The sequence below is a fragment of the Xiphophorus hellerii genome, chromosome 3, assembly GCF_003331165.1.
Source record: "Xiphophorus hellerii strain 12219 chromosome 3, Xiphophorus_hellerii-4.1, whole genome shotgun sequence".
Lineage (NCBI taxonomy): Eukaryota > Metazoa > Chordata > Actinopteri > Cyprinodontiformes > Poeciliidae > Xiphophorus > Xiphophorus hellerii.
The window spans coordinates 33,794,508-33,807,558 of record NC_045674.1 but is presented as its reverse complement, the minus strand read 5'-3'; the positions used below and the strand labels follow the sequence as shown (position 1 = coordinate 33,807,558).

The 13,051-nt window shown below is 42.8% G+C and overlaps 1 protein-coding gene across 1 annotated transcript; it reads left to right on the top strand.

Moving 5' to 3' along the window:
- The first annotated feature begins 3,712 nt into the window (after positions 1 to 3,712).
- Positions 3,713 to 12,412, top strand: ggctb (gamma-glutamylcyclotransferase b). Its single transcript, XM_032557631.1, has 4 exons — positions 3,713 to 5,073; positions 5,160 to 5,305; positions 5,401 to 5,533; positions 12,255 to 12,412. Exons 1-4 carry the CDS (start codon positions 4,834 to 4,836, stop codon positions 12,405 to 12,407), a joined length of 672 nt encoding a protein of 223 aa, XP_032413522.1. The 5' UTR covers positions 3,713 to 4,833; the 3' UTR covers positions 12,408 to 12,412.
- The last annotated feature ends 639 nt before the right edge of the window (positions 12,413 to 13,051 follow it).

The window sequence follows — 13,051 nt, the reverse complement described above, 5'->3', positions numbered from 1 at the left end:
AGTACATATGTGATATAATGACAACCGCCAAGGGGCTACAAACATGGAGACAACGCGTCACAATAACATTAAACAAATACATTAAAAAAAGAGCACATAAGGTGTATGTTTTCATTGCTTTAGAATAACTTTTTAGTCAATTAAAAAAATATTTTACTAATGGAAAAAAAAAAAGTTTTTAAATCTAATTTCACGAGTTTTCACAAGTAGAATAACGGTTTCACAAATCCCAAGCAGGTTCCTATAATGTTTGATTAGTAGACATAATAATTCTGTCCAGATATGACGTGTCTATATTGGTTTAACTGCATAAAACTAGCTAACACCTTTTAAGATAGAGTCAGGTCATACAAACTCATTCACAGGATTCACAAGATACACATGAAGAAATGTCTTCTGGACAGGAGTTTCTTAAATTTACAGATGGAATGAATCAACAGGTTTTACTTGGGACGTCTCTCCTTAGCGCTCACATAGCAGACCTCACTTCATTTAAGCCACCTGACTCTAACTTCCCAGAGGATCCATCACTCTGCGTTTCTGAGGTCTGAGGCCGGGGTCCAGATTTTAGCTTTACACCCGTCTTACTCCAGAATGTGTCTGGCCCCCCGGCACTGCAGAACAGGACATTACCTGTCCGGATCACTACTAGAAAATTTACAAGAAACATAAATATAAAATACAGCTGTTTTAATTCAAACATCAGACTGTTCCCTTGCCTAAAGGAACCCCAGACTGAAGAACTCTTGGCCTCCAAGTCACTTAAACTAGCTCTTTTAAATACCAGATCTCTCTGTGCTAAAGCTCTATTAATTAATGATTTCATCACTGAGCATAATATCGATGTTATGTTTCTGACAGAAACATGGTTGAATGACAATAATGAATCGATCGTACTAATTGAATCTGCGCCTCCTAACTACAATTTCTTCAGTGAGAATAGAAAACATAAAAAAGGAGGAGGCGTGGCTTCAATATTTAAAAATACCATAAATTGTAGTAAAATCTCTTTGGGTCACTTCACCTCTTTTGAGTATCTTGGAATTGAGGTTAAAGGCCACAAACGAACTTTGACAGTAACTCTATACATAACTCCAACTTTTGTGGAAAATTTCTTTACTGACTTGAATGAGCTTCTATCTCTTATATGTATTGATTATGATTGTTTAATAATTGTCGGTGATTTCAACATTCATGTTGACAACCCCCAAGACAGAGGGGCAAAAAAGCTCGCTAATATTTTAGAGACTTTTGGTCTAACACAACATGTCAAACAAGCAACACACACTCAAGGACACACACTGGACCTGGTTATCAGTAAGGATGTAAATATTTCCAATCTCTCTGTAACTGATGTCGCCCTGTCGGATCACTTCCTGTTATCTTTGAAAGTTCTTTATCTTTTAACCCACTTGGACAAACAGCAACCATCACAAAACGTTCTCTCACTGGAAACACAGCAGAAACTTTTAATCAAATCTACTCTTCTTCCTCACCCTTAAGCTGTAATGATGTAGATAAGTTGGTAAATGATTTTCAGTCTAAAGTTTCAGATATTATTGATTCCATTGCCCCAATTAAAATGAAGGTTGTGTCTGGTAAAAAGAAATCTCCATGGAGAAATACACAAACAGTTAGATCTGCAAGACAACTCTGCCGTAGGGCAGAACGAAAATGGCGTAAAACTCAACTCCACGTTCATTGTGACATCTATAAAGAAAGACTATGTTACTATCATTTAACACTAAAACATGCAAGAGAGGCTTTCTTTGCGGATGTCATAAACAAAAACATTAACAATGCTCCAGCTTTATTTGCAACAGTTGACAGAATCACAAACCCTCCTGTGATGTTACCGCCTGAATTCCAATGTATTGCCGCCTGCAACCAGTTTTCCAGCTTCTTTTCAGAGAAAATTCAAAAAATCAGAGGATTAATCTGCACATCCACTATAAAGTCAGTACCAATGCTGTGCCCAAACAAAACAAATACAGGAAAAATGACCCAATTTCAACTACTTAATTATAAAACCCTACAGGAAATTATAAGTCAACTAAGCTCCAGTTTCTGCTGCCTGGATGTTTTACCCTCACATTTCTTTAAGAAAGTCCTGCCTGTTATTGCTGCTGATCTGATCCAAATAGTAAACTCATCGCTCTCATCAGGCGTTTTCCCCCAGGCTTTGAAAACAGCAGTAATCAAACCACTTATAAAAAAGAACAATCTGGACAAATCACTAATGCAGAATTACAGGCCGACCTCTGACCTCTGACCTCCCATTCATCAGCAAAGTTATTGAAAAAGCTGTGTGTAAACAATTAACTAGCTTCCTAATAATAACCAACCTCTTTGACTCCTTCCAGTCTGGTTTTCGTGCTCACCACAGCACAGAGACTGCCCTTGTAAAAGTGTTCAATGACATCCATATAAATACGGACTGTGGCAGAACCACAGTGCTGGTTCTGTTGGACCTCAGTGAAGCTTTCAACACTGTTGACCATGACATATTATTGAATCGACTGGAGAGTTGGGTCGGACTCTCCGGTCCAGTGCTTAACTGGTTTGAATCTTACATAAAGAACAGGGATTTCTTTGTTTCAATTGGAAACTTCTCATCAAAGAGGTCAAAGGTCACATGTGGGGTACCCCAAGGTTCAATCCTAGGGCCCCTTTTATTCAATATTTATATACTCCCACTAACTCAGGTTATAACAGGAAATAATATTAGCTACCATAACTATGCAGATGACACACAGCTCTACATTATGATGTCACCAGGTGACTCAGAGCCCATCCAATCACTGAACAGATGCTTAGAACAGATAAATGTGTGGATGTGCCAAAACTTTCTCCAGCTGAACAGAAACAAAACTGAAGTTATTATTTTTGGACCTAAAGGGGAACGATCTAGAGTTATAGATCTAGAGCTATAGATCTAGAGTCAATGCACAGCTTCAGTTAGTACAACTGAAAACCAGCGATCAGGCCAGAAACCTGGGAGTAGTGATGGACTCTGACCTGAACCTCCAGAGCCACATAAAGACAGTTACAAAGTCGGACTTCTATCACCTGAAGAACATTTCCAGGATTAAAGGACTAATGTCTCAGCAAGATCTAGAGAAACTCATCCATGCGTTCATCTTCAGTCGTATTGATTATTGCAACAGCGTCTTCACAGGTCTGTGCAACAAATCAATCAAACAGCTGCAGCTGATCCAGAATGCTGCTGCTGGTGTTCTCACTAAAACCAGGAAGATAGAGCACATAACACCAGTTTTAAAGTCCCTACACTGGCTCCCTGTAGCTCAAAGAATAGACTTTAAAATACTGTTGTTAGTTTATAAATCACTGAACGGCTTAGCACCACAATACATTAAAGATCTGCTGTTGTTGTATTAACCTTCCAGACCTCTCAGGTTCTGGTTCTGGTTCTGCTCTGCATCCCCAGAACCAGAACCAAACGAGGAGAAGCAGCTTTCAGCATCTATGCACCACAAATTTGGAACAAACTTCCAGAAAACTGTAAAACAGCTGAAACACTGACTTCTTTTAAATCTCAACTAAAAACCCACCTGTTTAGAATTGTATTTGAAATGTAATCAATTACAAATTTATTGATGGAACTTGACTTAATGATTGATTCTATATTGCATTGTGTTTCTGTGTTTGTAATGATGTAAAGCACTTTGAAATGCCTTGCTGCTGAAATGTACTATACAAATAAAATTTGATTTGATTTGATTTGAAAATGATTTAAAACTACAGCCTAAATCTCTCCTAATGTGGTTTGTAGAACCATGTAGTTGTATTTGTTACAGCCCCACATTGTTGCTAATACTTTGCCACCACCGTTGAACTAAAATATAAGGCAACATGGCAGGCAAGGTGGGTGAAACGTCTTGCCCAAGGACACAACAACAGGGGCGGGTGGAGCGGGGATCAAACCAGCAATCTGCCGATTGTGGGACAAACTCCTACCACTGATTATTATTTGAGAATGTCTTTCTATCCAATCCCATTCATTTCCTGTCCACCCAAACCTATTCTTTTAATACTTGGAGTATTCCCAGCAATCCTTTTGTTAGTTTGCATTTTTTAAGGTTTTTTTCTTCACTACTTTTCAGTTTTGTGCGATAAGTTGTAGTTTTTACTCTCCTTGGTTCTAATAGATTCGTATTAGTCTCCACTAAAATAGCATTGATGGAAGTGGTCTTAATTGCTCCAGTACATACTCATAAGGCCTTGCATTGTAATCAACTAGCAATTTGTAATGTTGACTTTGCTGCTGCTCCATGTGCCTTACATCCATATTAGAATGTTGTCCATGAATGGTGAATGTCGGCCCGGTCTCAAGCCTCTGTCTCTGCTCCACAGTGCTCTGTGCTCAGAGTGCCTTGATCTCACATTCTATGAGATTAAGGGTTAGGGTTTGATCTCATACCCTAACCAACCAGAACCTTCATGACTAAATTATTAGTTAATCATTAGATTGTAGTTTGAATTATTTCAGGTGTTGTTTGGAAATAATACCTCTAGTTTCAGGAAAATAATCTTTGTCACAGTGTGCAAACTGTGACGAATGAAGCTATAAAATTAGCACTAATAGAAATATCAATAATTTTATGTTCCTCATATTTTCTTTACAATAATATTTCTTAAGTATCGCTGCTGATTTTGTGTGTGAGAATACGTGTATTTTATGTTAAGTACGTGGTTCTGTGCCTTTGTCTGAACCCGTGTGGTAAACTACTTGTGAGTGAATAGTGCTCAGTGACAGTGGGTAGGATTAGCACAGGAATAGTGTGGTGCTGCTGAAAGGCCAGTGCTTCAGTTATGTCACTGTGCTGTTCAGGCTCTCTCATTTTTACCAGCAGCTTCTCTAAACACACAGCTGGGGCTCAGCTAATTGCTCACTCTTTGTTTTTGATGACTCTTGTTTACAGGTCCTCACCTGATAACAACATGGAGAATAGCCAAACATTTCTGTACTTTGCATATGGTAGTAACCTTCTAAAGGAGCGTCTCCAGCTCAAGAATCCCTCTGCAACAGTGTACTGCGTGGCAAAGCTCAAGGTATAGTGCTGAAGAAGTACCGTCAGCATCTAGCTCTTATATGCTGGAAAGTAAATCTGATCAATGACTTTCATGTCTTTTTTTAGGATTATAAATTGGTGTTTGGCAACTACAAAGGTCTAGCCAGTGACCGCTGGCATGGTGGAGTGGCCACCATAGAGGACAGCCCAGGGGACGAGGTGTGGGGTGTGGTGTGGCGGATGAGCATATCTGATCTAGAGTCACTAGACAAGTAAAATGTTATTTCATTTGCTTTGTTTTTCAATTTTATCTGGACATGTTTGCATACTTAAAAACATGTGCACTCTTGTATGTGCACCCCTTCAGTCAAGAGAATGTGATGTTAGGTGCTTACCGACCTGTGGAATTATCAGTGAAGACAAAAGGTCAAGATATCAGCTGTCGTACCTACATAATGAACAGCTGTGTGTATGCCCGACCATCACCACAATATCTACAGGTAAGGTCTTTTTAAATCAATTTATGCTGGCTATCATGTAAATCCTGAAGGAGTTTCTATGTGCTTTAATTTACTGGAAGTAGTAATTTTAACTCATGAAAAAGAAAGTTGGCCTTTAGGTTCAGTGATAAAATTTATAATTTATTTATATGAACTGCCCAGATTTCATTTGTTAGTTCGGGATTTGCTTGTGAAAAGTTCAAAATCTTTGTCTTGTCTATATTTTCCTTATGACATTCAGTCTTGAGAGCATTCAGTCTTAGTTCATGAGATGAAATTGTCATACAAAATTCTTCAAATACTTATATATAATTAATATATTTCAATCCAATCCCATCCCTTTTGGGTAACAATGTGACTACTAAAAACACAATTATGTTGTTAAATTGAAAGAGATCTTGTAGTCTCTCCATTTCTAACTTTGGGATTGATCACTGGACATTCATGTAGCAAAGATAAATTCTTTAAGTACACAACGTATGCAAAATGCTACTTAAAACATATCTGATTCTTCTTCATTATTAATGGCTTTAGAAGTCAATATTCACCCATCCATCTTCTTCTGCTTATCCGGGGTCGGGTCGGGGGGTAGCAGCTTCAGAAGGGAGGCCCAGACTTCCCTCTCCCCAGCCACTTATTCCAGCTCCTCCGGGGGTATCCCGAGGCGTTCCCAGGCCAGCTGAGAGACATAGTCCCTCCAGCGTGTCCTGGGTCTTCCCCGAGGCCTCCTCCCAGTGGGACCGGTACAGCGCCCGCTTGACGGCAGACGCTGCGCCAATCTTCCTGTCGATCTCCCGCTCTCTTCTTCCCCCATTCGTGAACAAGATCCCGAGATACTTGAACTCCTCCACCTGGGGCAGGACACCCCCCCTGACCCGGAGAAGGCACTCTACCCTTTTCCGGCTCAAGACCATGGCCTCGGATTTGGAGGCGCTGATCCTCATCCTAGCTGCTTCACACTTGGCTGTGAACCGCTCCAGCGAGAGCTGCAGATCACGGCCTGATGAAGCCAATAGGACCACATCATTCGCACAAAGCAGAGATACAATCCTAAGGCCACCAAAACGGGTCCCCTCAACACCTTGGCTGTGCCTAGAAATTCTGTCCATGAAAGTGATGAACAGAATCATGACAAAGGGCAGCCCAGGGTAGCCCAACTCTCACCGGAAACGAGCCCGACTTACTGCCGGCAATGCAGACCAGACTCTGACACCGGTCATACAGGGACCTGAGAGCCCGTATCAAAGGGCCCAGGACCCCATACTCCCGGAGGAGCCCCCACAGGGCTCCCCGAGGGACACGGTCAAACACCTTCTCCAAGTCCACAAAACACATGTAGACTGGTTGGGCAAACTCCCATGCACCCTCCAGGACCCTGCTGAGGGTGTAGAGCTGGTCCAGTGTTCCACGACCAGGACGAAAACCACACTGCTCTTCCTGAATCTGAGGTTTGACTATCCAATGGACCCTCCTCTCCAGGACCCCTGAATAGACCTTGCCAGGGAGGCTTAAGAGTGTGACCCCCCTGTAATTGGAGCACACCCTCCGGTCCCCCTGTTTGAACAGGGGGACCACCACCCCAGTCTGCCAATCCAAGGGAACTGCCCCCGATGTCCATGCAATATTGCAGAGTCGCGTCAGCCAACACAACCCTGCAACATCCAGAGCCTTAAGGAACTCCGGGCGGATCTCATCCACCCCCGGGGCCCTGCCACTGAGGAGCTTTTTATCCACCTCGGCGACCTCGTCCCCAGAGATTGGAGAGCCCAACCCAGAGTCCCCAGGCTCAGCTTCCTCAATGGAAGGCATGTTGGTGGGAGGTCTTCAAAGTATTCTGCCCACCGGCCCACAATGTCCCGAGTAGAGGTCAGCAGCACACCATCCCCACTATAAACAGTGTTGGTGCTGCACCACTTCCCCCCCGAGATGCCGGATGGTGGACCAGAATCGCCTTGAAGCCGTACGGAAGTCTTTCTCCAGGGCCTCTCCAAACTCCTCCCACGTCTGAGTTTTTGACTCAGCAACCACCCAAGCCACATGCCTGTTCGTCCGCCAGTACCCATCAGCTGCTTCTTGAGTCCCACAGGCCAAAAAGATCTGATAGGACTCCTTCTTCAGCCTGACGGCAACCCTCACCTAAGGTGTCCACCAACGGGTTCGAGGGTTGCCGCCACGACAGGCACCGACAACCTTGCAGCCACAGCCTCGATAGGCAGCCTCGACAATGGAGGCACGGAACATGGTCCACTCAGACTCCATGTCCCCGTCCTCCCCCGGAACGTGTTCAAAGTTCTGCCGGAGATGGGAGTTAAAGCTCCGTCTCACAGGGGATTCCGCCAGACATTCCCAGCAGACCCTCACAACACGTTTGGGCCTGCCAGGTCTGACTGGCTTCCTCCCCCACCACTGGAGCCAACTCACCACCAGGTAGTGGTCAGTGGACAGCTCCGCACCTCTCTTCACCCAAGTGTCCAAGATATACGGCGACAGATTCGATGAAACGATGACAAAGTCGATCATTGAACTGCGGCCTAGGGTGTCCAGGTGCCAACCGCACATATGGACACCCTTAGGCCTGTCACAATAAACGGTAAATCAATTAATCGTACGATAAATTAAAACTATGGACTTATCTGCATTATCGTCTCTTCCGGCCTTTTTCTCTTTCTGTTAATGACACCGAATGAAAAAAGACTCAACTCCAGTGCTCTCCACTGACCCCCCTTCCTCATTTCCTTAGTGTAATGCCCAGCGCACACTACACGATGTTAGAGCTGTCGGCCCATTTTCAAAACCTGACAGACCACACATTAGCCTAGCTATAACGGTTCGATCGGGTTCGGTCCTGCTGTGTGGTGTCCAACAATGGGCACAAAATAATGGCTACAAGTCCAGTGAACTAATTTTAAAACCAGACATTAATCAATGCTTTACTACAATCTACCTGCAATGCATGTGGCTAGTGTCAGCGTAAAGTCCTGACTGAATGAAAATCATTAGAACCTATTTATGTCACGTTAACGAAGAACAGCTGAAAAGTTACCGGGTTTATCAACTGCGGTAGCAATTGCGCTCCAACTCCTTCTCTTGTCATTTCTATATTCTTTGCATGTTGAATAAACATTAATGTTGTTTCCACATATCATCTCCGATGTCTGCTGGACTTCGGGTTGCGCCGTGTCAGCTGTTTGGGATTCCCCTCCGTAATTTCCCCTCAGAGGAGAATCCTTCCTTTCTGATTGGCTGCCTGTCACATTCAACAGGCTGCGTTAAGCTCCCAGTCAGGGAAAACCCCTGATTTAGATCGGAGCGGCAACGACGATCTACCGTAACACACCACACAATCTTAGAAAGACCAACGTTCTAAGATTGTCTTAAGGGGAAAAATAGGAGCAAAAAATCATGTAGTGTGAATTATTGCATCAGGTAGTTGATGTGCCCATTTCTCTATTTAAATCTAATTATTACTGAAGGGCAACATAATATGCAGACTTCATAATCTGCAGTCTTTTGGTTGAATGCAGTATTTATTTCCACTTTGGCTTTATGTTGTTTAGTTGTTGTTTTTTCCAGTGAGTTTTTTGTTAATGGAGACTGAGAATCCATTTTAGTTTTGTTTTTGGTTGTTTTGTTTATTTTGTTTATCAGTTCCAGTGTTTAGTGTTCTTTTGAAAATAAAGTGTATCTATCTTTGGCAGGAAATCGCATGAATTATTACGTCATTTCCATTAAATCAGTGTAAAAAGGTCTTCAAACAATATTATCGTTTATCGCACTAATTTTTGAGACAATTAATCGTTGAGCAAAATTTGCTATTGTGACAGGCCTAGACACCCTTATGCCTGAACATGGTGTTTGTTATGGCCAATCCATGATGAGCACAGAAGTCCAACAACAGAACACCACTCGAATTCAGATCTGGGGGGTCGTCCCTCCAGGTCTCACTGTCATTGCCCATGTGAGCGTTGAAGTTCCCCAGCAGAACAAGGGAGTCCCCAGGAGGGGCACTCTCCAGTACCCCCTGTAAGGACTAAAAGAAGGATAGGTCATCTGAACTGTCGTTCAGCCCGTAAGCACAAACAACAGTCAGGACCCGTTCCCCCACCCGTAGGCGGAGGGAGGCTACCCTCGTACAGGCGTAGAGGCGCCAAGATGGGGGGCAACAAGTATGCCCACTCCTGCCCGGTGCCTCTCACCGTGGGCAACTCCAGAGTGAAAGTATGTCACTCTGACCCTGTCAAGGAGACTGGTTCCAGAACCAGAGCCATGCGTCGAGGTGAGACTGACTATTTCTAGCCGGAACCTCTCAACCTCACACACTAGTTCCGGCTCCTTCCCCACCAGAGAGGTGACATTCCACGTCCCAAGAGCCAGTTTCTGCAACCAAGGATCAGACCGCCAGGGTCCCCTCCCTCGGCCGCCACCCATCCCACACTGCACCCAACCCCTTTGGCGCCTCTCATGGATGGTGGGCCCATGGGAGGGGGGACCCATGTTTCCTTTTTGGGCTGAGCCCGGTCGGGCTCCATGGGTAAAAGCCCAGCCACCAGGCTTGCCATCGTGCCCCCTCTCCAGGCCTGGCTCCAGAGTGGGGCCCCAGTGACCCGCGTCTGGGCGAGGGAACACGAAGTCCAATGTTGCCGTTCGTCATCGGGGTCTTCAGGATGCGCTTTGTCTGGTTCCTCACCTAGGACCTGTCTGCCTTGGGTGACCCTACCAGGAGCATGGAGCCCCAGACAGCATAGCTCCTAGGGTCATTGGGGCCCTCAAACCCCTCCACCACAATAAGGTGGCAGCCCAAGGAGACTGGAGCCCAAGGAGCAGCCCAATATTCAGTATATTGGAAAATATGAAATAATTTACATTAAAACTATGTGAAAAGAACCACAAATAGCCCTATAGAAAATAACAATTAATGGAAAACTGTTGAGCCTGATGTCCAGACCATTGAAAAAAAAAAAATCCATCCACCTGTTGTCTTCTATTTGTCCAAAATTAGGTCGCAGGGGCAACAGATCCAAAAGGTATATCCAGCCAAACCTTTCCCTGGTGACACTGAGGCTCATTAAGGGGCTTTTCAAGGCATTGCCATGCCAGAAGAGACATCTACTCCCACCCAGCCTTGGGGTCTCCTCCCAGTGAGACAGCCTGGATAGTCTTCAAAGGGAAGAGCTTAAATACTCTAACCACTTCAACAGACTCATGTAGATGAGAAGCAGAAGCTCCACTATTCAGGTCTCATGACTTTAGGTGAGGGTTGGAATGTAGATGGAAGAGTGAATTAATAGCTTTGCTTTATCACAGCTCTTCTTATACCACAACAAACCAGAGGAGCCCACATTACTGCAAATGAAGACCTAATTCCTCTGTTCATCTCACTCCATCCTACAGTCATTTATTCTCCGCTTGAGCCAGATACTGACTGCAGGACTGTATCAGGATGGGCCCTGGTTTCTTTTAAATAATCATCAGTCCACTTGTCTCCTTAGCCTGATGACCTCTCACACTTCTGGGGTCCACCAAAAAGTCGTCAGGCTTGCTGTTGCATCAGGCACCAATAAGCTTCTGGGCACAGCTCTTCTAAACTGCATCGTAAATAAAGTTACTGAACAGAGTCTATTTGGATTCTCCAACCTCCCCTGGAACTTGAGATAAACACTTGTGGAGAAAAGTGAAAGAACTCATGTTACTATGGCTTCTTCCAAATGTTTTTAGTTCACCCTGAATGCTCATTTGGGTTCATCACGTCCAGCAGACTCACCATTAATGGATTCAACAGATGGTGATCAGGAGACCGCTCTGCCCCTCTTCAAACTGCACAGACAAATTTCAGAACATCCACATCCATCCACTAGCATTTCTCTATCAGGGTTTTTTTATTTTGAACAATCTACCCTAAGTTTGGTTAAATGAATGTTTTTTCATGTGTAGGACAATTATTAGAAACCTAAATGTGGATCAGAAACAAAAAATCCACTAAAAACCAAACAGAAAATCTCGGCTTTGTGACCTGTCAATCACTGGTCCGTTTCTTTTTAAACTACAGTATCTCACAATACACAAAGAGTTGGCTAAATAATATTTTATTTTATAAATTATTATAACTTATTTATATATATTTTTTTATTTATTGTGAAGGTTCTAGAATCCACCTAGAAACAATAAACCTCTTTTTTTAGCTCTATTTATTTTTCTTTGTAAATGATCTCAAAGAGTTTACTTCATTGACAATCAGAACAATCGGGCCTCAGCGTGGCATTCTGCAGTCCATTGACCTGACAGCATGTTGTCCAGGATGCCAGACCGCTCTCAAAGCATGACGTTGCCATCACCCCTTTGTGTTTTATAATGCTTCAGCAGTTTTTGATCTCTATTATTTTATGCTTGTTGTTGTGCATATAAATAAGATAGTTGTCCTATTTGCATTCTCAAAGCTATATACAGTATTTAGTTGATCCACATTTTTTTACCTAAACTATAGAAGCAATTTGGAATTTGTAAAGTTAAAACCACAGTTAAAAACAAAATCAAAAGATACGAAGAAATCTTTTTGTATTATCATGTTTAGGACAAAAATCTTATATTAATTGGTTTGAAAATGAGGTTAATGTGATTTTATGCTGACCCTAATAAGACTAACAGAAGTATTGAATAGCTGTTGTTGTTTAGAAATAATTCGCCACCAGTTTAAAGATTGACTGTTTTTTGTCATTAACATTAGGTGATTGTAATGGGAGCAGAGCAACATGGCTTGCCAACGGAGTACCAGGAGAAACTTAGAGCCATTAAGACCAACATGTATGACGGTCTCCTACCAATGATGGCCGAGCTGGAACAAGCCAGAACAAGAGTTAAAGAAAGAGCCAACCAATGATCTGATGTCTGGTAATACAAAAAAAGCTTGTCATTAATTTAAATGAAAACGTTAGAATCTATATTGAATATTATAGTCTGACATAATTTGAAAGAAATGAAAGACAGGTAACAAAAAAACAAGAACGAGAGTCCTAGTTTTCTCTTTTGAAAATTTTGAATGACAAATGAAAGAATGAATGAATATGTTTCACCTTCAAAATAAGGACCTATATAGTAAAATTCAAAAATACTTTATTGATCCCAAAGGGAAATTAAAGAGTTATTTTAGACAGTGATGGCTGTTGGCAGGAAAGATCTCCTGTACCAGTCTGTATTACAGTGACTCTGAAGAAGTCTCTGACTGAAGATGCTCAGTTTCATGAAGAAGATTGTCAGGGTTGTCCATAACTTTCTTGACCTCATAAATAATCCTTCTTTGCCTCATCATGTCCAGAGGTTCCACAGTCGTCCCCAGAACAGAACCAGAACAGAACCAGACTTCTTCATCAGGTTGTTGAGCCTTTTTATGTCCCTGGCTGGTTCCGATGTTGCTGCCCCAACAGATGACAGATGAAGAGATGATCCTCTCAACAACAGACTGATGGAAAATCTGCAGCATCTTGCTGCAAACCTTGAAGGATCTTAGCTTCCTCAAGAAGTCCA